The following is a 23,643-nucleotide window of genomic DNA, read 5'->3' as shown; positions in this document are numbered from 1 at the left end:
AACATCCTCTGAGAACAAACTGTGTTGGTTGGCCAACTGTATCAAACGTCAAATACAGTATGTGTATACTTTGCAATGAAGTGAGTGAATGTGGATTTTGCAGCTTCTTTTGTTGGAAAACACACTGGCGAACTTCATGGTATGCTTTACAAAGCAGTTGATGGAGACTGCACACAATTTGTAGTGTTAAAATGTCACTCTGGGCCCTTTTCCACCACATGGTACCTTTTTTAGTTTTCCCTTGGGGAAAAGTTGTACCTGGTACCAGAGTCTAGCTGAGGCAATACCATAAGGTGACATGAAAACACTGCAGACCACTGATTCTGTGACTGATTGGTCAGAGAGAATTGTCACTATTATATATTTATTATATAATATTATATAGCATTGTCACTGCGCCAGACAGGGGCAAGTGTTTTATATTTTACAATTTACGCTATTTCATCACTAAATCCACTTATGAGAAGTTTTAGGTGAGAAATCAACTGTGTAGATTTCAAATATTGGCAGTTTCATGTGCCATTGCTATGACGACCAGCTACATTGATGGGGTACAATGGGCAATGGAAAGCGGAGGAGGGGAGTCGAGGCGAGTTAGATCGAGAGAGAGAGATCGAGAGATCGAGAGAGAGAGAGACACACACACACACACACACACACACATCAAGCTAAAAACACAAGGTTAAACTAAACTAAATGGTAACACTATTAAGAGAGTGTTTAGGGACATTTAAATGTAGCCACTGTGTATCAGTTTACACTTACATGCTCCTGGACATGGTGGCAAGTCAGTAGCTGAACCTGAAATAACCATTTCAGCTCTCAATCACAATCTGCAATTGAACCCTTCTGCTCCCTTTTTGCAGCTATGTTTACAACCAAAGCCCACCCCAAGGTATTTCCTTTTCTCAGGTAACAACAACTACATAGTCAATTCAAAGGCACCCAAATATCTTACCAGGGCCAAAATGTGAACCTCATAGTTCATTTTCAACATCAGGACTACTCTGAAAGACATCAGTTGTACTGAGAATAACTCGACTTGGGTTGTCCCTTTGATAAACACAAGTCTTTATTTGAATTCTCCGTCATTGGAATGTTATTCCGGAGGCTAGATTAGAGGGCAGTATCACACACTGAGGAATCACAGAGAGTCAAAGCATAATGGGTGTAGTTCAGAAAGTGCATAATGACATGACTGTTGCTTCTTGCACAGTGCTCATACACTCTCAGTAATAGAGCAAATATTGATGTCTCTGATTTCTCCTCTAACATGAGTCACCTTTTCACCTTTGCAGAGTTTGTAATAATTTTCAAGTTAGTAAGAAAAATATTATTTCGTTAACTTTGGTTTACTTCAAAATGTCCTACACCAATGTTGGGAAAATTGTGGTTACTTTATCAAAGACTGGCGCACTTTATTTTTTACATCTGCAGCCTCCCAAGCCATCTTGGCAACACCTGACTTTGAATAACAATGAATCTTCCCCTTTTTCGTCCCTAACTGTGAGTGGCAGACAGTTTTGTGGAACAATGCGGGAGGTTAATCAAGTCCCAGTCATGGTGTTGACCTTTAGTAGAGGTCAAGGGCTACGACTGGAGGGCGCCAGACGGGGCCAAACGATTGGATGAGAGGTGTTAGTGCTGAAGGAGACAGAGGACATGGGTTGGATAGGGAAGTGTAATGAATATGCAGGACAACACTTAAATGTCCCCATACTTAGCATTTATAAGCAATATATGAACATTTAATAGATGGTTTGTAACACACTATAATGAAGTTATAAGTAGATGTAAGGACATTTTAAGTATTTATTAATGTAATTTTTTTGTTAATGATTATAACTGAAGACATTTTTTATATTATTAAAGAGTCACCATATGCAGGAATAATGGTGGTGTGTGTAGGAAGCTCATAACCCCAACAGAAAGACGCATGGTGACACACATTATCCGACCATGAGTCACGCAATGTTGCTCTGGTGTTTACCAGAGCTTCTTCTGTCCTTCTGTCTGTATGTTGTGCTGTGTTTCAGACAAAGATGTAAGAAAATAAAAACAGGAAAGTTAAAAAATTATAAATAGTGGAAAATCAATCTAGACGCAAACGGGCATCACGCATGCGGATAGGTTTGTCTGAACCCACAGAATCCGGGAGAAAATTAGGAAAAACGGATTTTGTTTCTGAGACTTGTGCTTCAAAAGTTACAGGCCAAAATGTAAAGTTTGTTAAAGCGCCACCACCTGGCCAAATTGCACCATATTATCATGGGTCCTCAGCAATACACACTAAGTGTACATACAGACAAAAGAAAGAGAGATGCCTCCTTTTAGAGTTACATTATTGCAATTAGTTCAGCAACAAGGAATAGTTTTCTGAAATGACCTTGTTCGATTTTTGCGGAGAGTTGGAGGTAGATCAATAGCACTCTCATCTCTATACAGCAAATATGTAGCCTAAGCTAGCATCCTTTTAGCTTAGCTTGGCATAAACACTGGAAACGAGGAAACAGCTAACATGACTCTGTCAAAAGCAAAAGAAAATTGTTGTTTTATAATTTTATATCTTGTTTGTTTAAACTGTACAAAAAGCAAAGTGTAAAGACAACATCTTGTGGTTTTTCAATGGTTTATGTGGTGAACTATTTCTTGCCCATGCGCAGTCACTTCCTGGAGTCTTGTCATTGCGAGGTAGCCAGGCAACCAGCCAGTAAGTGACTGTGAGAAATCGTACATCTAACCCCTCCTGAATCCACAACATATCGTTTTTACACAGGTAAATGTTAACAAGTCCTTTAATACTTTTTGGACAACGACAGAGATCTACGGCACAGAGAAATAAATTGTATCAGACTACATAGCAATACTTGTTAGAATCAGTTGATTGTTGGCTTTGGTACATACATACACAAAAATACAGAATATCACCAACCTTCCACTTACAATTTGCAATCTACAATCTGGTTGAAGTTTTTCAAATATTCCACAGAACTGAAAAATGATTTAAATGTATCATATCAATTCTACGATAACATTTAATGACTTTTGCTTTATAGCTATGACTCATCATCAATCCTGAAATTGATATCTAATACTGGTTTGAGTCTGACCTCTATGTCTCACTCACAGAGCGATGGGGGGAAAGAATTTAATCAATTCGCCACCCTGACACTCAGCTACCATAACGCCTCGCTCGTGTTAAGGCACATGCTGATGAGCCAATTCAATAGCAACCTACAGATTCAATGTAATATATGCCACAAGCAGGTAGTGGACAGATTATTACTGAGTGAATCATTTCACTACAGAGGATTTCAAAGATCTACAGATTTTTGGCTGTAACATTAAGCTAAACCTGAGTAAAAAAACAAGGGGCCGAAACATGTGGTTTTATTGGCTCTCAAACACTTGAGATCTTCTTTCTGTCATTGAGGAACTAAAATTTGATTGTAATTGTGTCCTGCAACACTGACCTGTATGCTGACCTATTAAACAATGTGGAATACCTAGCTGTGGTGTTCTGTGCATCAGTGAAAGTGAATTTAAGATAGTTTATCAGAGACAGACAAACAGAGAAAGAGAGAGAAGGAGCTTCGGATTGAGTGCTACCAGCAGAAGCATTGTCCCCTCACTGACTGACACACCATCTCTTCCTCCCCGGACACAGACCCTTCTTTGTTTGTTCCCTGGGGCCAAACGAGTTCAAACAGAGGGGAGGGGAGCAGAGGGGTCGAAGGGGTGTCGCAGAGCGGAGAGGAATCTTCGGATGGAGGGATGGGGGGAATAAAGAAGGAGATGGCAGAGAGAGCAACTTGCACAGAATGAGATATAGGGGGATAGATGGAAGAGTGACTCTTTTGCATGACAGGATGCGGGCCTGTTTGGAAAAGGGGGGGTGAAAGGTGGTTTCATGTGAGAAAGACAGAATTAAGGAGTACTTTCACAGCCGGCTTTGCACGCTTTCCCTGCATCTGTGGTTACGGGTCTCCCATGAAAAGAGCTTGTATGTTTGTTTTATCATGCGTGAAACTTGTCTGTTGTGTTATGCGTCTTTGTGTGTCTCGTGCACTTACAAACTGGAGGAACACATGTCCCAGGGCATGGTGAAGCTGGGGTTCCGGCTGCAGACTGGCCTCCACTGCAGACAACACGTCTTTGTGCAACTCCAGGATGTCCTCAATATTTGAAAACAGAATCTATAAACAGGGGCATGATGTAAAAGGGAGGGGATACAGAGGAAGGAAGAGATAAAGAGGCACGGTGGAAGGAAGAGAGGGGAAAGAGCAAGGAAGTGACCAACAGATGGACGGGGATGTGGGGAAATAAAGCAAATCCATTAATAAAATCTAGGGCTGTACCCGACTAAGGATTTACAAAGTCGAATCAGAATTGTCAAATTGCTGTAGTCTCTGTTCATTACTCTTTGTAACTTACACTTTACATTTACAGCTAAACCCAGGCTTGTTGCCGACCCTGTTCTCTCTGCTCGGCTTGCCTGCCATTCACCGGTCTTGAGCAGAGTTGTGCGTGTCTGCCGACTCGCCGACAACTGCATTCACGTTCCTCGCAGGTTTATTCCAAGTACTGTTTTATTCTTTGTGGTTCATCAATGGTGATAAATGACTTTAATGTCCCGCAAAGTTCACGCTCAACTCTCTCAACATCACCAGCACTGCTGTTGCTCTGTGTCTCTCCCTCTTCTACCACACCTACCTTAAGGGTAAGATTACAATTTAGGATTTATTCACGCACATTCAATTTTTTTCTTTCTTTTCACATGTTTGTTTACAGCGTTATATGTTGATATTTATATCATAACAGGCTCTATGTAAAATCAGACAATGCCAAAATGGCATGATCCTTGTTTCATAACGGCTTTGCCAAGATTGGATTGGGAGACTGGGAGTCAAATCAGGCTCCTCCTATCAAATCATCGCATCTTCAACTATTCTGGGTCAGCCCTAATAATATCTATATCTGAGAATGCCTAACATTTCAGATATTCTGACTTGTAGGCTTGGACTTTTGGCTGCACAAAACAAATGATTCAAAAGCCGGTCATACCTTGACATGTTCTGGTGAGAGACACTGTTGATCATCTGCAGTTTGTCTGATTCTGTGCAAAAATGCCTGAAGAGAAAACAAACAAACAAACAAAGGTTTAAAATAAAGAAGCATTGTGCTTTATTGGTGACAAAGGCAGGGGGCTGACACATTTACATCTATAAGAATATAAGCATAGTGAGTTTTGAACATCCCAAGAGTGGTCTGGGAGTGTCCGTTTATGTTTGACAGTCACATGTACACTCACATACTTTACGAAAATTGTCTTTCATAGTGCTAGGCATAGACGTGTCACAATTGTGCCGTTATATAATACAGAACTTTCTACTATATGACATGTTTTTCACTCGTTAGTGAATGGATGTATGGATCTTCAAATGCACCTGAGCATTCAGCTGTAAGACATCTGCAAAAATCACCACCACTTTACCGACCATAATAGGCTCATGTCAAGATGAGCTTTGCTTGTGTGTGCAGTTTTGTCAATTTCTGTGTGTGTGTGTGTGTCCATGCCTGCCAATCAGAATCTTGATTTGGAACAAAAGAATGGTGAAGATAAGGGAAGTGAATCTGCAAACAGTTTCTTTTATTCTCTCTTCCCCAATTCTCTATCAGCTGAGTCTGAAAGGCTTAACCTGCCTCAGTCTGACTGTCATCTCCAGATCTCCAGATGCTAATACAATCTTAAAAAAAAAAAAAAGGGATAGAGGAGATATGAATCCCCAAACCACCAAATAAAATTCTATTCCTGAAGCCTCCTTCATCTGGCAGGCTCCTGTTATTGTGTCTGCCTGCATTTGAGCGCCTCAGGTCGGGAAACTGATACCGTGCCACGTGGATGAAAGGTGTTACAAAGTGAAAAAAAACACAGGGTTCAATGATGAATGCACAATGATTCTGAAAATCTTACTGGAGGACTCTGCTGTTGTTCTAAGCTTTAGGCGGATTCACACCTGTCACTCAAAAGTTACAATGATGAAACAAGCAGCACAATGATCAGTGCTACATCCCACCTGCATACTGTTGTTAAAGGGTCAGTGTCACTAGTGGTATCTAGTAGTTTTGGTTTTGGTTGTTCAGGTTTTGAGATAATCTGTTGTAAATTCCTGCCTCAACCTCCATACAATGGATCTAAATACAATGACAAAGATTCAACAGCAATGTTTCTTTCCATAAATAATGTCCCAGTAAGTCAATACCATTGTCATGTCAATACCATTCCTGAGTTTCAGAACAAATATGTTTTTGGGTTTATGGCTTAGTTTTAGGAACATGACAAAATATGCTAAACTGCTCAGTATATCAGAATTAAATTGGGGCAGCTGTGGCTCAGGAGCTAGAGTGGGTCGTCCACTAATCAGAAGGTCAGTGGTTCAGTCCAGCCTGCATAGTCAAAGTGTCCTTGAGCAAGATCCTGAACCCCAAAGTGGGTGGGTGAGTGTGTGTGTATGAATGTTGGTTTCAGTCTTATTTGCAATTGGCACCTTGCACGGTAGTGTAAAGTGCTTTGAGAGTGGTCGGGAAGACTAGAAATGCGCTATATGATTACAGTCCATTTACAATACATTTAGAATTTAAATAAAGGATTTTGAAATACAGGAGGAATGAAATAGACAAATATAGAAAAGTTTCCCAAATTAGATAAGAAACATCAAAGAATTAAAAAATGAAAATGCTTAAGATTCTGACAAAGCATTTGATGCTAAATATTGGTACTTTTTAGTAGGTACTCAACTATTAAGATGCGATTTCCACTCCAAATACATTTCATTGGAAAAGAAATGGTCCTTCTGAAAATGTTTAACATTGTGCAACCCAAAATGGTTGCATGGCTAGATACCACTAGATGCAAGTAAGGAAGTATGTTTTTTTGTAATTTGGGTGAACTAACCCTTTATAGAATACGTTTTGCACGCTCGATTCAGACATACACATAACATCAGCCTACTACATGTATTACTTACAGTAAGTCACTTGCCTATAATGAAAGACTAACACTTGTAATCACACATTTGCTCTAAAGATAGAACCCAGCCAACCAGGCAGCAATCATATTATTTCCTCAGAGACTGAACACTTTTCCCCCCGTCTTTACTAGCTTTTGCGTAAGTTGTACCAAATTAGAAAGCAGGTCTTTAGCAGTGAGCTGCGACGTTGCTAATTAAGACCAGTATTAAAGGGAAGCAGTAGTCGTCATGTTCTTGACTGGTTTTGGGAGGGAGCTGATTGTGCTTGAAGCGTACACTAATTAAATCTCCCATATGGCAACTTGTGCCGTGACCACTGGAGGAGTCACTCATGTGAGAGATTGCTCCCTGGCAGAGAGGACAAGACGAGGCAGGAAATAAGGCTTTTCCTCAGTTGCTTTCAGATGGAGGGGAGGGTGAGAGCGGGGGGTGTGCAAGAGAGAGCAAAGGGGGCAAAGGATGAAAACAAAAAGAGAAAAAGGACAATGGTGGAACAGAGTGTGAGGTAAATCTAAATTATCCAGACTTTGGAGTCATCCTTTGACATCGTAGACAGCTACCATCCAGGCAAGATTCACTCCTGCCACACAGATGTGGTGACAGGGGGATCAGCAGAGAGGATTGATGAAAGGACTTACAGTCCAGATCTCGCCCCAACATGGCCATTCTCACTTAGGGCTGTATTGGCTGTCTTCATTATTCCCTCACAAAGCACACAGGTTTATTTGGAGAGAAAACTGGAAGCTTTTCTCTGTCCACCACCATTACTGAGCCACTAGCCTCAACAGAGTCAGAGAGGACGACAGAACAGTGCATAAATTGGGCATGTCTGCATTTACTCTGTACTACTGTAACATTTTGAGAGCAGAATCAACAACAGGAAATGGCCCCAAAAGAAGGTATTATAGGCATAATTGGAAGGATGTTGACATTTGATGGACAGCAGTTTATTGTGCTTGGAAAGCCAAACTGAAGTGATTTTCATATTCAGCTATTTCTTGAGCCCACCAGTCAAAGTAACTTCCTACCAAGACAACAAGTCAGTCATACTTAGCCTGGAACCTGCTTAGTTTTGGACTTCCTCTAAATCTTACTTCTGTAACTGAGTTTATAAGTTCACCAATACTCAAAGGCAAACCTGCCATTCCATGTGACTTTTGTTAACATGTCCAGATTGGCTTTATAATTTTAGCAGTGTGAACAAAACCCAATAAAACAGAGTCAATATTACCCACGCTGGATTGGATAACACAAAAGAAACAGATGTGATTGCACCCTCAGATAACCTTTAGCATATTACAAGTCATGCATCATTTGCATGGAGAGGACAATACCTCAGAGCATTACACAGACACACAGACACACACTGATGTTAAGATATGAGATGAATACTGAAAGAGCCATCCTTTTCGCAGTATTTAGCTAAGCCAGATGTTATTGGGGGGGGGGGGGGGGGGGGGAATCAATCATGAAAAACGAACACCGTAGTCCTAATGAACACTGTATCTCTACTCTACCCACTGGACACAGTTATTGAGCTCATTACTTCTTAATCGTCAGGCTCAGAGGCAGAGGGGTGCAGCTGATGGTCCTTGTTTACTTTCATATCTCCATCTCAGGTGACCTTTCTGCCTCGTTCCTGACATCAGCACATCGTCATCGGCAAGCCGAGGGTGTGTAATCAAGTTAAGGGGAGGATCAGACGTTGATGAATATTTACATGAATGATGAATAACAATAACTCTGTCTATGTTGGTTAAGATGGACAGATTTGTCTTTGTGGTTTGTCTGACTAAATCTGACTGAGCCACGGGGCAGCTCTTGGAGGGCAGGCGGAGTTCTTATCCAAATCAAGGGACAAATTGTAAAGAACCTTGAGGCAAATTTGGGAAAAACAATAAATAAAAGTGACTTGATGTGATGGATCTACTTGGATAAAACACTGCTGTTTAGTGTTTACTGTACACTGTAACCCTTCCTGCATTGGCTGCCCTAAGCAACTCACAGCAGATTGTGTGCATAGGACGCCTAGTTACTCTCCAATACCTAAAAATAGTGATGACATCAAGCAATGTGTTAATAATAGCTGGTCAGATGGGACATAAATTCATTTTTTGGTACCCTTGGACTCGTAATGAGTTAAGTGGCTGCACGGAGGGGGCTCAGCTGCCGCACAGAGCACAACAGAGATATTGCACATGATGGTCTCTTGCCACAGGGGCTGTGGGGAAACTGCTCATGATGCAATCCCACAGGAGACTAGTAACAAAACCATAAAGCTTCTTGATAAACCACAAAGTAGCTGCCAAGTACAACACTAATGGTGAATTATACCACTAATATTTCAGTATGGTAAAGTCTGGAAAGTCCAACATCCTGCTGAAAGGAAGTAATCTAAGGTCACACTAAAAACAAAAATGTAGCCACTAAGAGTTTATATTATTGCTGTGGTTGCCTTTTCCTGAAATATAAACCATCCTTATGGAAAGCAATATAATCTTGAACATTTTGCTAAATATTTCAATTGTCAATCATGTTGATTTCCCTCTGTTCCATGAGACACCTCCCATTTAAGTTCTTTTACAGAAACATGTACAGATAAAGTCTTTCAATTTTTGCAATCTTACTCTTATTGGTGACTAGGAACATTCAGAACTGTGTATTTTCCTTATTAAACAACCATTCGCCTGCTTTCTGTCTCTCATTTTCTAGGCAGTCAAACCTTTACCAGTCTGCCCTACAACACTGTCAGGTTTTTGCTCAAGTTCTTTCTTTTGCTCAATAATTGTTCTCAATGATTTCCTCCTTATTCAACCTCAAAAGAATGTACACTTTAAATTCATTCATGACAGAAGTCCCTGCAGCAGCACAGTCTTAAATCCTGACAGACAGTGATCAGCATGTATTATCAAAATGTCCCATTTTTAAAAATGTATTGGTGAGATCTCTTCATGTCAGGGACCTGAGAGATTCTCTGTAGTTAAGCGTGACAGGCTGGTGAAAAATGTGTTGAGTGTGCATAAATGGTCTTGACTAAAGCTACAAATGTTTACACAAGCCAAAGAAATCATAAAGGGCAATCCTACATGACCCCAAGTTCACAGAAGCAAGCCTGTGCTTTATATGGCATATTAGCTGTTTGTTAGCATTTTCACAAACCCCCCGCACCCCTTCCTCTGCCCTCATTTACAAGCTGTTGTACAAAAGGTGTTTATACATTTGAACCAACAAGAGGTTTTTCAGAACCCAGGGCTGTTCAAGAGTTGAGTTTAAGTGTGAGAACTCCTGTCGATGTCAGGTGTAGTTGAGCAAAGCGCTCTCAAGTCCAAATTAAACATGAAAGCCAATTGTACGTTGACAAAACACTTGCGTAAACACATTACACACACATTAGATGCAGATGTGACATAGATGATATACAGTTTTCACTCAGCCGTCACTCTCCCTCCCAAATATCTGAAGAAACTAGCCAGGGTCCGTGCTCAAGTAGACCTAGCAGGAAACTGTCCTTACATAGGTTTACATAAAAGCTGTGGAATGGGCACGTGGGCTGGTTAAAGTGAGGTTGGGGGACTCCACTAAACTGAGTAACTGTCCATTTTATTGCAAAAAGTTATGTGCAAGACAATGTGAAGACAAGTTTAAAAAACCCAAACTGCAACAGAAGAAGTGTGCACGCATGCCTCTGTTGGTATGTTTGTGTGACACGCAAACAGGAAGTGAAAACAGAGCAATCACACTGAACAAAAGCTAACACTTTTTTAGACAACCACAGTTTTTTTTTTACTTCTCAAGCAGATAGGCTAAACATGGTTCAACTCAGCGGGGAAGGAAAATAAACAGTCTGCAGAATAAAGCAGTGCCTCTCAACACAAAAGCAGCAGATGTCGTTTCTGGACAGGAAGTGTGGCTTTTGTGCAAAGGAAGTATATGACATGTCTGACTGCCCACTAACTCAACTGTGTTCTACATAAAGCCCGACAGTTTTGAGCTATCCTGCAACCAAACTGTAACAAACAAATAAATCACATTGTGCTATATCCACTTTAAATTATTATTTAAATTGTGGCACAGCAGCCGCGCTGTAATGAGACCGTGTTGTCAATATTTTAAGGCACTAAAGATTACAAAATCAATTGTGGAAGATCGTGCTATTTATTGCTATTGATTGGAAAGGAATGGGCAGAAATGCAAAGCCACTGTCTTCATTGCTTACACATAATGGTCCTCATAATTATTGCAAATCATCACAGTACTTGGCAGGCTGAAAAAAACATGCCATGTATAACCCAACATCCATCATCATCTGCCACCCCAGACAGTGCGATCACTGTTTAACACCAATAACTGGTCTCGTGTCATACGAGACATCAGGCACCATCTCAGCTCAGCCAACGGGTTACATGTGGGTTGGGGGGGGGGGGGGTTGCTAAATGTTGAGGTTTATCAGAGCAAAGAGGGGCCAGACAGTAAGGTGTGAAGATACAGATGGACCATATGGTGGTGGGTTCAGTGTTCGCTCCACTGGCCAGTGAGTGAGAGGCCTGCTGCCTTCACGTCTGCCTCGTCTGCTTCTGAACAGAGCTTTCTACCTACAGCTAAGCCAACTATGTACCATGACCCAACAATAGCTTCGCTTCAGTCTAGAACCCTTTTAATCGGCTGGCCTAGAATTCACAAAAATGCAAACAGTATTTGTTAAAACAACCGATGTAAAGTTCATCAGACTGACTGTGAAACAAGCATAGTGTACATCGACACTTTCTTAACAAGTGTCAAATCTTAACAATTAAAAACTATTTTATCACACAAGAAACTACACAGGCATAATACCTTAATAATTAAGTAGTGTTTTTAAGTAGTGGTTTTAATAATTATTAGTTAAAAGCCAGCAGGGACATAACTAGATACAAAACAAAATGTCAATTCAGGCACATACGTAGGTGTGAAGTGGAGCCAGACTGATAAATTGGCGTGTCAATATTGTCGGCTGATATTAGCTAATTGCAGATACATCAGTATCAGGGTCTATTTAGCACACCTGTAAGTGTTTTTGTAATTTCACTACGTGAGCCTGAAGAAGCAAGGGGCGAAAAGCGTTGCTCACAATAAAGGTAGTAAAGTCAGACCAGTATGCGGTAGTTTGTTTTTTGATAAATCAGTATCTGTGTTTATAACAGGGGATAAATGACAATTACAAAAGAAACGGAAGGCGGATACTTCAATCACGTTATGAGTGTTGTCATTGCATAGTTTGTCCACCAGAGGGCGCTCTGCAAATCCAAGTTGGCAACCTGCGTGTTTGCCACAAATCTATCACAAAACACAGCAATCAGCTGACATAATCAGCTGTAGAAAAAAAGTTTCTTTTTAAACTGAATTATGTCAGTTATCTTGGTCAGGTCTCATAACTACACATAACAAATGTTAGGGATAAACTTTCTTTGTGTTGTGTGTTTCTGAAAAGCTGTGTGTGGGGGGGGGGGGATATCGGCCGTTATTTTAAATTCCCAAATATCAAAATCGGTCTAAAAAAAATCCCATATCGGTCGTACTCTAGTTTCAAGATGTTGGAACTGCTGTCACACTGCTGGCAGAGGATGCTGCCTCAAGGGTCACTCAAGAGTCAGGTGTGAAGGATTGTTTCAATTTGTACGTTTATCTTCAGCAAAGGTTATTCATATTAAACAGGGATTAATGGGAAGATGAATGTCTGTGAGAACATGGTCACATGGCACACGTGCTGCTGGTGGTGTGCTGGATTGCATTATACTGAAAGGTCAGGTGTTTTTAATATTTTGAACAGAAAGAGCAAGGAGGAAAGTGACAAAAAAAAATAGCTGTTGTTGTATCAGTCTCCTGAATTTCAAGAAAAATGTAAGAAATACTTTACATCTGTTTACTCGTGTTCAATTAACCTCCATTTGGTAAACACAGTCTTGTGTAACTCAAAGAAACAGAATTACCGAGATGTCACAATGACCTGATGGATTATGTATTTCCTGTTGGTCATATGAGCAAGTGCAAATTTAAATGAAATATTGGAAATCAATAGCAAGATGGTGTACGCACGTCAAATATTTCTTTGACCATTTCTTTGATGGAACAAGTCATTATATAGAGCAGCCTAATAACTGTTAGTCTTGGTTTATTAGTGGCCCACTAAGACTGCAACATCTAAGGCACATCATTGCTTTAGTTTTTAAATATCACACTTGATTATCGTCTTTGGGAGTAGACTTCTCTCATTCCAGCAGCTTCTCCATAATGAGACTAAAGATGGTGGACAAAACTTGGCCATTTTTCTTGCCCATGGCTGCATCACCATTCAGTAACAATGCTGGGCCACCTCACTCAATTCAGATATCTCACAAGAGACCCTGTATATCAAGCAGAAGCTCTAACACTTGTCAAGGTTTTTCCAGCAGGCCCTGGGAGCCCCTTTTCAATTCGCTGCAGTTCCCACACCTACTTAAACAACCCTTAAACAGAATCACAGATCCACAGATTTGGGACTTTTCTATTAGAGTTCTCAGGTCACCAGCCTCAAACTCTCTACCCCTCCTTATCCAAGGGAAAACAACAACAAGCAAAAAACAATGTGTCCATTAAGGGTCCCTCTTTCTGGGGAAAGGATTGGGGTAGCCAGCCACAAAGGGGGACAGGGCAGTTTTGGAGAGGGAATGGGGGCCATTTGGGGGTCGACATGGCATGAAATTGAATAAATAAATGAAAAGAAATCCCCTTTTTGTGGCCTGAGTGCAGCAGAGCCAGAGAATGGCCCATGGCGTTGCCACAATGAGGGACCCCAGCAAATCTTAGCAGACTTCTTTCTCTCTGAAGATGTAATTCACCCCCCCCCCCCCCCCAACCCTCTAAAAACTCCCTCAGCTCTCCTTCACCTTCCAGCCAGTCCCTCAACGTCTTCCAAGAGAAACCCTTTTTGGCAGAGCCAATCACCAAAACACAAAGTCTTCTTTGAGTCTTGTCCAGTTTTTTTTTCTCCCACTTTCACTCACTTCTGCTTTGAAGGACTTTAAACGTCAGGGCTCTTTGAGTAGGGCGGACACTAAACACTACAGCGGCATGAGACGGTGTCTCGGCCACAGAGGACAGACCGGCAGCTCTTGACCATAGAATTCCTGCTTAAGACTGCCTACTGACCAAGCCCCCATCCGCTCTGTTGCATTAATGAATGCATTATGCACATGATGGATATGTAAAATGTTTGTTTCAAATTTTCAATAACACTTGCTGTGAAATATCCCTCAGCCTGGAACTGGCTTAGCAGACATTTAAATCTAACTCTGAGCATGCCTTGTTTTTATTGGCCTTGTTGGACCGTGTAAAACTGAGGAGGGACATTTTCACCATGTCATTTAGCGAGATGCTCCCACTTTCGTGGCTGCATGTAATTAATGTGTGCGATTCAAGGATATAAAGATCCTATATCCTTTATATCTTCTCTTTTTCAAGTTGGTAGGCAGCTTCAGTCACACAATTACAGACTCATTTCTGTCACTCATTACACTTCTATTAGGAACAAAAGACAAGCAGCACACACTCATTTTCACTTACTCCCCCTGTGATAATGGAAAAAGCTCGTGATACATAGTACATTAGCGTGCTGGAGGACATGTCTTTCGTTTTCCCATTTGTACACTGAATTTTAACAGCCAGCAATTCAGACCTGCACATCTGCTTCGATCTGTTAAAATGGTCTAACTTTGTCTGTATTTGACATGTGTTTTTATTTATATGCAAGTATATGCTGCTGAAATTACATATTCTCTTCACAAAGAACATTCAGCTTTCATCTCGGCTAAATAATCACCTAATTTAATCTCTAGTGTCTCTCAGTGTTGACACTCAGCACAGGTTTGTCTGGGAGTCCTTTTTTAAGTGGCTTTCCTGTTAAAGGGTGAGATGTGGTGATCAGGAGATAACATCATGGACCAGATTGCAGAGGCCATCTGTACATTTGGACGCGAGTTTTTTGGTGTTGACAGACGTAGGGATCACAGAATGAATCAGTGTGGCGAGCATGGTGTTGAGTGAGCCATCAGAGACTGTGAAGCTTTGGACAGACAAAAGACCAGCTACAGAAAAAGATGTAGCACAACTGATCAATTAAGCTACATTCAGTTAGCGATTTCCTACATTTTCCATAATATCTGTTCACAAAAACATGTTTGTTTTCATGTGCGGGACATAACCAAGCAAACCCAAACTAAGAATGCCACACCTGGCATTCAGCCGGACAGACATAGACAGCGTAATGGGCACAGATGGAGAGAAAATGGTTGTAAAGGAGCAAATTAGAGTGGGGGGAAGATCATAGAAAACACCCACTGGTTCTGACTAAAATAGTATTCACCAACCCGATAGATAACAGTATTTAATAGAAAGACAGACAGCAGCTAGTTTAAGTCCTTTCTGTCTGAAAAAAAAGTTATTCTAGCCCTAAAAATGCTGATGCAACTGACCTACATTCTATCTCAACTTCTCATTTTGGCAGCCACTAATGCAACTAACACTGGTGTTGGTTTCCACTTCTGAAAGGGTGCGGAACTTCAATTGCAAAACTGAATCACATGTAATCAAATGATAAAAAGAAAAATCATATAAAAAGCCGTATTAAAACAAGGGCTCCATTCGCTCTCAAGTAGTTTTTTTTCCTGATATACATCTATCCTATAAAAGGTTACGTAAATCACAGCTGGAGGCAAACAACCCCAAAAACTGCCCTGAGGTAATTCATCATGTCAAAATGTAATACCATTTCCTAAAAGTCTTCCTGTCAGCATGTAAGAACAAAATCAGCACAGAACAGCACAAGCATGTATGACTCACGCCTTTAATCATGCCATGTAAGTTGGCAAAAATTTCATCGCATTGAACAATTTCCTAAATAAAAGCCTTTCGGCAACCAGGCCCAAGCATTTGTCAGCAGCTGTCATGAACAGTTAGAACAACATAGTCAGCAGCTTATTTAACTTGTGGGGTTAAATAACATCAATAGGCAAAAGACCTCCACTAATGGGTAAAGTTAAATTATTAATCTTGGAGATAATATTGAATAAAATGACAAACAGTTCATTTCAGCATTAGCCTTCCCTGTAAATGTTCTGCACTGTTCTGTCTTCCATGCATCTTCCAAACACTCTCTCAGGCCTCATCTACACTCAAAACGGAGAATTAAAATTAATATAGTCTCCGTCCACAGCAGCGTTTTAGCTACGGATCAGAGTTGATCTCCGTCTATACTAAAACAACTGAAAACGCACATCTAGTGGCCGTTCACGTACACTGGGCATGTGCGTACCGGTGTAAACATGAAGCAGATGGTCTATTCCGTAGTTACAGAAGAATAAAGTACTACAGACAAAGAACCACACCAGATTTTATTTTGCATGGACCAATAATGAGCTGGGACTGTGTAGTGGCAACTGGAAGTGGAAAACCGAGTGCAAGTCGTCACAAAGTAACTATGGCGGCATACACAGTACAAGTGTAGGCTAGAAGTGTTATTTGCTCTGTACAAAATATTTTCATAAAAATACCAAATCAAAAACTGTCAGTAGCATCGTGTTTCTACATTGCATGACTTATGAGACCCAATCAGAGAGCCAAATGCGAGCGTCTGCGTCATCGTTTCTAAAGTCCTCAGAATCAGAATCAGTTTTGCCTGTCTTCACTAAATGCTCTCCGGAGTTTCAGAGGAAGTGGGAACGCTGAGCTGACATAAGAGTACCTGAGCCCGCAGACCAGTAATGACAAGTAATGAAGTGGAAAAGAAACATAATTTATGGGGGTGTCTCCCATCCATGCAATCTTACAGTGTAAGAAAAGTACTCCAGATAACAGACATATTTTGGATCACTCCACATAGGTACTGTGTTAATTAACTTTTCTTTTTTTTTTTTTTTTTACATTTGTTAAACTACTTTTGTACCGTGGAACAAGAGACAGTAGAACTAGAGCTTCCAGGCTGGACAGCATACAGGCCAGGCATTTGTTAACCCAGGCTTTATCCAACATCTTTGCCACATTCCCTACATTTAAGAAGCTTTGTGTATCAAGTTGTTCTATGGTTGTTCCGCATTTTTCTATGAAGCAAATGACCTCTGACCCTGAAAGAAGTCAGACATCTGGTTGTATTTGAGAAAGCAAACAAACATTGTAAGCCTGCTGCCACAGTTCGTAAACTAAATAGGAAGCTCCCAGGGGAGAGTCCATGCCAAGTCATTCTGCAGGTATCCATCCACCCTATTCATTCACCCTTCAAGAGTGTTCTCAAAAACATGCTGCACAGTTACTGCACCCAGTACCCACCGTGAGAATGTACTTGTCTGAGTTTTGTCCAGATCATGATCACCAAAGAGACATCTCATGTTGCTGTGCTTTTACAATTCAGGCCAGGTCAACCACCGTATCGTATTTCAGCCCGCGCAGAGGTTGTCACATACACAGAGGTAGAGACTCCTATTTGGTGTTTTCTCCAGGTCACCAAACAGTGCATGTGAAAGTCTATCTGGTCTGCCTTTATGACTGAGCATGATCTAATATCTGACACAGTGACATCAGTATGCTAATTACTTCTGGTTCATGACTTTCTGACCTTCACACACCTCAGATTCCAAAGCACACACTAGATTAACTTCTTTAACTGCATAACCAGTAACAGAGAACCACCCAAAGAGAAACATTTAAGCCATTAAATATCCACTGTAACCAAAAGGATGGAAAAATCAACATTCACAATAGCCATCATTCATACTGATCATGTAAAATGACTTTTCTCCTATGCTAACACGCAGCTGAAAGAATCAACATCTCTTGTGAAGGGGAAGGGTTTTTTGACATCATGCCTCTGGGTGTTACAGTGGTTTAGACTTGTTAACTTGAATTCTTAAAATTCCTGCCGCAGACTTACGCCTCAAAAAAAATGGCTTATCAACCCACATGACAAAAAAAAAAGCACTAAGATTAAGTTAAGTTCTTCTTTTCACTGTAGCCGTAGTAAAAGCTGCAACAGTGCAGAGCGAGAAGGAAGGATGCACAGTGGCTAGTTAAAACAGTAACATCATATCAAAGGCAGGTCAGCGGTTTATTGATCTCAGGTAGTGTTAAGGTTCTTGGTCAGTCAGATTCGTTCATTTTCTCTCTTTTGCTCCATTGGAACACCAGCATCTCAAACTCAATTCAATACCACCCTTAGCATTTGAGGGTTAATTAATCTTATAGCTACATCTTGAGACTCTAACGTTTGTCTCAAGTCTTATGAAGCAGCAGAGATTTTAAAGCCCAGTAATAATGAAACCGTCATAAAACCCCAGCAGTTTGCCATAGTAACTGTTCTACCTGCTGTAAGGACTCCACAGGTTTTCCCCTTCACTCTTGCTATACCTTTGTATGACTTCAGCAGGGCTGAGGTTGCAGTGAACTGAAACCACTGGCATTGTATGAGAATCTGAAGCTATTTATACACCTCTAGCCCAGAGAAACTTCATGCTGGTCTTTCCCACCAAGTGGGGAGGGCTAGAGAGATGGAGCGGGTAAAAAAGAAAGGAAAGAGGAAGACACAGGCTCAAGCTTGGAGAGGAAGCTCAAGGCTGGCTTCCGGCATGTGTCTTCCTGGGCACCAGTAGGATGATGTGTTTATATGCATGTACACATGTCATCCTGTTTGCTTAGCAAGCCAGGTCAACAGTAACTACAGGTGGACATATAGAAAAGTCAACAATAGCAAAAGAAGAGAAGGTGTGAAACTGCAGCTTTATAGTGTACGTGCAGTCACACACCAGTATACATGTGTAATCTCACTTGTGTGTGGCCCAAAGTAAGGGTCACAGAGGTCAGGATTTCCAGATGTTTCCCATTATCCCCAACAAGACCTTCCTGGTCACCCTACTCTCTGTCTCTCACTTCTCAGAGTCAAGAAAGAAGGTCAAAAGCTGACTAACTTCTTGGCCACACGATTCCACTAATGTCTTTACTGGACAGGACTCACTGGGCCAGTGTGGTCAAAGTGCTCCGCTTTCAAAAGGGCAAAGCTCCGTATTTTTGGGTATGATGCCACTGACCGCATTCCTGTCATAAACAGCCTACATTTTGGTGGGGAAAATCCAGTTGTGTGGATTAAATCAACACACAAATCAGCACTGCCCTGAAGAGAATCCCTTTTAATCTACGGAACTAAGAATGTATCAATGAATGTATGACACGAATAAGAGTTGCAACAAAAGCTTGAAGAGAGCAGTTATCGCCATAAACCTGGAACTGAAAAGAATTCAGCACTCTACCTCGAAGAGGAAACAGATTTAGAGATTCACAATGGTAACACTGAGCAAAATCAATCCTCTAATCCCTCCTTTCACACCCCCAACCCCCTTCTCACCCCCTTCTCCTCCCACCATCCCTACATGCTTCCCTCCAGCACATTGGATGAGCTCCTTGGCACTGGTAACTGCCAGGGGATGAGTGACATGCAGAATGGCTGGGAAACCAAAGCCAGATAACCATCTCTTTAGTGTGTCGTTGCAATCATTGCGATCAAGAAGATCAGTGCTGCATGGCAGCTAAAGATCCAGGAGGTTGTAGCAGAAAACAAACGAAGGTGGAAAATAAATCAGTGACAACACAATGGAGAGTGACGTGGGCTGTCAATGGCGAGCTGCCATTCAATAGGCTCCTGTTCAGTTTCTACCATGAATATGGCGGGAAAACGAAAACCATCAGGAAGAAGCTGGGGGAGTCTACATTAAGAAACCAATATACGGAACAAAATATATTTTGGACTTAAATCACGTCCAGGTATCTCAGGTGTGGCTATGGAGTCTGACAACAGGAAATGTTTCAGTGATCTAAACATTAACAGTATGTCATGTTGTGGAGTGGTTCCCACTGAATCAAAACTCCATAGTCTGCACAACTGTTCAACATACAGACAGGACAGTGACATCAGGAGACTAGAAAACATTGCAACCTCAAACCAGTCCGCTTTTCCTGACTGGGGAAAACTGTCTAGCTCCTATATGCCTATTCCCATCTCCATGTACACATATAACTCACAGAAGATGCGTAAATGTACAAAACGTTCTCAGTGAAATGTCAATGGGCATTCTGGGATAAGTTGGAGGTTTCTAGTTGAGGCAGGGTGAGAACAAGCAGACCCTCAAAAAGGAAATGCACACAAATAACAGCTTAGAGACCGATCCGATTCTATTCAATAACCACTCCCTCACTTTTCATTCCCATCACTGAATTAGCCTCTTCACACACACCCCACCGCCACCACCATGAACCACTCTATATCTTTACTGAAACCATATGTTCTGAGCTCCCTCACCCTGACTTCCCTTATCAATGCCAAAGTGAGCTGCATGGTGACAAAACCTCGACTCCCACTGAGGGAAGGGGAGCAGGCTTGGCTAGACCCTGGACGGAGAGCATGGGAGGGATTTGCAGAGGATTGGCAATGATGGTGGGGACTGATGTTTCTTTTCTCTTTTTGTTTTGAATGTCCATGTACTCCCTCAGCAACCAAAGCTGCTGATCCCCAGTGCCACAAAGTCATCCATACAGACTTTGGAATGGTCTCACGTGTGTGCACAACATATACAATAACAAAGAGTATATTAGTATGCATTACTACAGAAAAGCAAGGCTTTTTTACACAGTATGTGACCATATGTGAAGATGACTAGTGAGGGCAATCATATGCATCTATTTCAGCCTACAGAAACACTTGATGACACAAAAAAATCAGTCTGTCAGTTTTACAGTACATAGCAATAGAGCTGCAACAATTAGTCAATAACAAAAAAATAAATTCTCAACTATTTTGATAAGTGATTAATTGTTTCGGCCATTTTTTAAGCATAAATGTGAGAATTTGCTGCTTTTCTTTGTCATTTATGATAGTAAATGAAGAGTCTCAGGGTTTTGGACTGTTGGTTGGACAAAAAAAAAAAGCAATTTAATCGTGAAAATCATCTGCAGATTAACCGATAATGAAAAGTTAGTTAGTTAGTTGCAGCCCTACCTACTATGTTCCCAGGCACTATGACTATATCCTGACACTCCATTTGACTGCACTTCCGCCGTGGCTGTGGGGAGTCTATGAAAAGCCACAGGTGAGAACAGAACCTCAAGCTTGCCCGCATGACTCTACCTCTGGCCATACACGTACGGCTTAAATCAAGACATGCCAGTTAATGTGATGACAGGGAGGAGCATGGTGAGGGCACTGACAGCTTTCAGATGTTCACAGGCAAAAGCTCCCAGACTTCTCTGATAAATCATTGGGGCCTTGTCTTTATAATTATGCTGGAACTGGGTTTGGGAGGTCGGGGGGGAGAATGCCCCTCTGCTGCCTGGTCTGTCTTGTAACAGAAGATAAGCCTTTGCCGCCTCATGTGTGACTGACAAAGGAAACAGTACCACAGAGATTGATCCCAAATGTTAAAAGATGCTTCTTTTTTTTTTAAACAGAAGCATAGAATTCAGTTTCAGTCATTTAGTAAAGTGTTCAGGGTTTAGCTACATATACATCATCTTCAAGCTACATTATGTGGGTATAATTTTGAGAAAGTCATAAATCACTGACTTGAAGCCTTAAGATCATTTAATAATGTTGTGACACTAGACTGTGAACTGTTTGTACAGATGAACAGAATTATTTCAAGAATATTGAGGAAGTCCCTTGGGTGACGGGTGACAGCACAAGAGAAAGAGGAAACTATGACCATGTCTGACAAATGCTTGTCAGATGTTGAAATTGGAAAATGTACAGAAGGATTAGCATGCACCTAAGAAACTGCCTTTGATCAGTGAGTAAAAATGATAACAATCAGCGCCTGCCTTTTCAACCTTCGAGTCAGCAGGGCGGCAAGGCGAGTTAGAAGATGAACCCCTACAAGCTCATGGGTGATGTTTTGTAGCTGACCCTGACCTTTGACATTGTTGTGGAGGGGCGACAGAAGAGGGGATTTCCCTTCAGCAATAAAGCATAATCATAAAGTCACATTGCTGCTGTCACATAAAATGCAGCCAAGGCTGAGTTAACCACTCAATGATGGTACCTCAGCTGGAAGCAGAAACCACCTGCACTGTGACACATGTGACAAAGCAAGGATGAGTGGAGGAGAAGGAGGATGAAAAATGAAAAGGGGAAGTGAAGTAGTATCCGGTAGGTGGGAGCCATATACCGGCAGTATAGTGGTGGCTGAAAGGAGCATGTTATATTACCAAGACGTTCATTCATCAAAGGCAGCTTATGTACAATGTGTAAATAAGCTGTGCTGAAAAAAAAGTAGGCGTGGTGGTGTTGAATGCTCATGAATATCTATTTATTAGGAATGCCAGTGTGAATTGCGCTCTTTTGATTGTCGTCAACCTGGGCTTTAACACACAATGGGGAGGTGTGAACGATGCCCCGAGCATTCATGGCCGTGCGGAAACCCTCAGGTCTAAATCGTAACAAATCTACCGAGGAACAGGCCACGTTTGTCACATCACCTGAATGCTGTCTTTGACAACACTAAGCTAAGATGTAGGAAGTTAGACAATCCGCTCCTTTTCATTTCCAGCAGGCTGTCCTCTCAGAAGAAAGCTGTCAGTACACGCCGTTGCGAAGAAAGCCACGGTGTGCAACAACAACAAGCCGTAAACTAGAGCTGCGAAGCGTGTCCACTGTCTGCAGCCGGTTTGCATATAAAAACAGAGACAAAAAGTTAAAACTATACTGACAGAGAAACTCCCCTACATAAAGTCACGCCAAGCCCAATACAAACTGCTGCTGGTTTATCTTCATACCGTGTCCGTAGGATACAGCAGGGGAACATATTAAAGTTTTTTTTTCTTGCAACGTGTGCCACTCAGTGTACGGTATCTATGCCGAATTGAAAAGTGTAGCCTGTCATTTAATAAAATATCGCCAGTTGTCTAATAAACGCACAAGACATGTGCGTTGACCAAAACACTGAATTGAAAGATTTATGAATGGATTTTGGGGTAATGTTCTGCCCGTGTAGGGGTGAGCGGAACGTGAACATAATGAAGCAAAGTAAACGGTAATATCAAACTTACCGACTGAAGGAAAAGCAGTGTCCGAACATAATCCCGCTCGGTGTTCAATATTTCATTTAAAACACAAAGCCTGAGCCGCTGCTGTCGGTCCGAGTCCTTGGCAGCGTGGATACCGTTCTCAAGATGCCCGTCGTCCTCTTCCATGATGGTAATTCAACCTTTAGAAAGGTTGCTCTCTACAGAAATACTAATATTTTCCTTAGTATCCACACTTTTTTGAATTGTTGCTTCAGTCCATTTTGCAGCAGCAGTTTTCCTTCACGAGCAGTGATGCGCACCGCGCCACACACTGGAAATAAAGTTCACCAACAGTAACACAAAAAGACAAGCGGAGATTCCGGCTGTGTGGTCGCTACACCAGCTGAGAACGGGCAAGGCAACAGTACTGTAGATCAGTTCAGAGAAGAGAAACGACAGAGAGGAGGAGGAGGAGGAGGAGGAGGAGGGACCCAGTGCCGGAGACACACACAGGGGCCATAGCTCACTTCTGCACTGAGCACGCAAACACAGACACATCTGT

General features: G+C 41.5%; 1 protein-coding gene across 2 annotated transcripts in view; it reads right to left on the bottom strand.

The window, feature by feature from the left end:
- prex1 (phosphatidylinositol-3,4,5-trisphosphate-dependent Rac exchange factor 1) overlaps nucleotides 1-23,515 on the bottom strand; it is an 83,253-nt gene extending 59,738 nt beyond the window's left edge. For both annotated transcript variants that reach the window (XM_038723369.1, XM_038723370.1), the window contains exons 1-3: nucleotides 23,124-23,515; nucleotides 5,065-5,130; nucleotides 4,074-4,196 (exon numbers count right to left, since the gene is read on the bottom strand). In XM_038723369.1, the coding sequence (XP_038579297.1) occupies nucleotides 4,074-4,196; nucleotides 5,065-5,130; nucleotides 23,124-23,267 (333 nt within the window). In that variant the 5' untranslated portion in view covers nucleotides 23,268-23,515. The remainder of the gene's footprint in view (nucleotides 1-4,073; nucleotides 4,197-5,064; nucleotides 5,131-23,123) is intronic.
- Between the last annotated feature and the right edge of the window lie 128 nt (nucleotides 23,516-23,643).

The sequence above is a fragment of the Micropterus salmoides genome, unplaced genomic scaffold, assembly GCF_014851395.1.
Source record: "Micropterus salmoides isolate LMB-PRFRI ecotype aquatic unplaced genomic scaffold, ASM1485139v1 Ms_hic_scaffold_16, whole genome shotgun sequence".
In the NCBI taxonomy this organism is placed as follows: Eukaryota; Metazoa; Chordata; class Actinopteri; order Centrarchiformes; family Centrarchidae; genus Micropterus; species Micropterus salmoides.
Note: the sequence above shows the minus strand (reverse complement) of the source record. Positions and strands in the feature narration are given on the sequence as shown.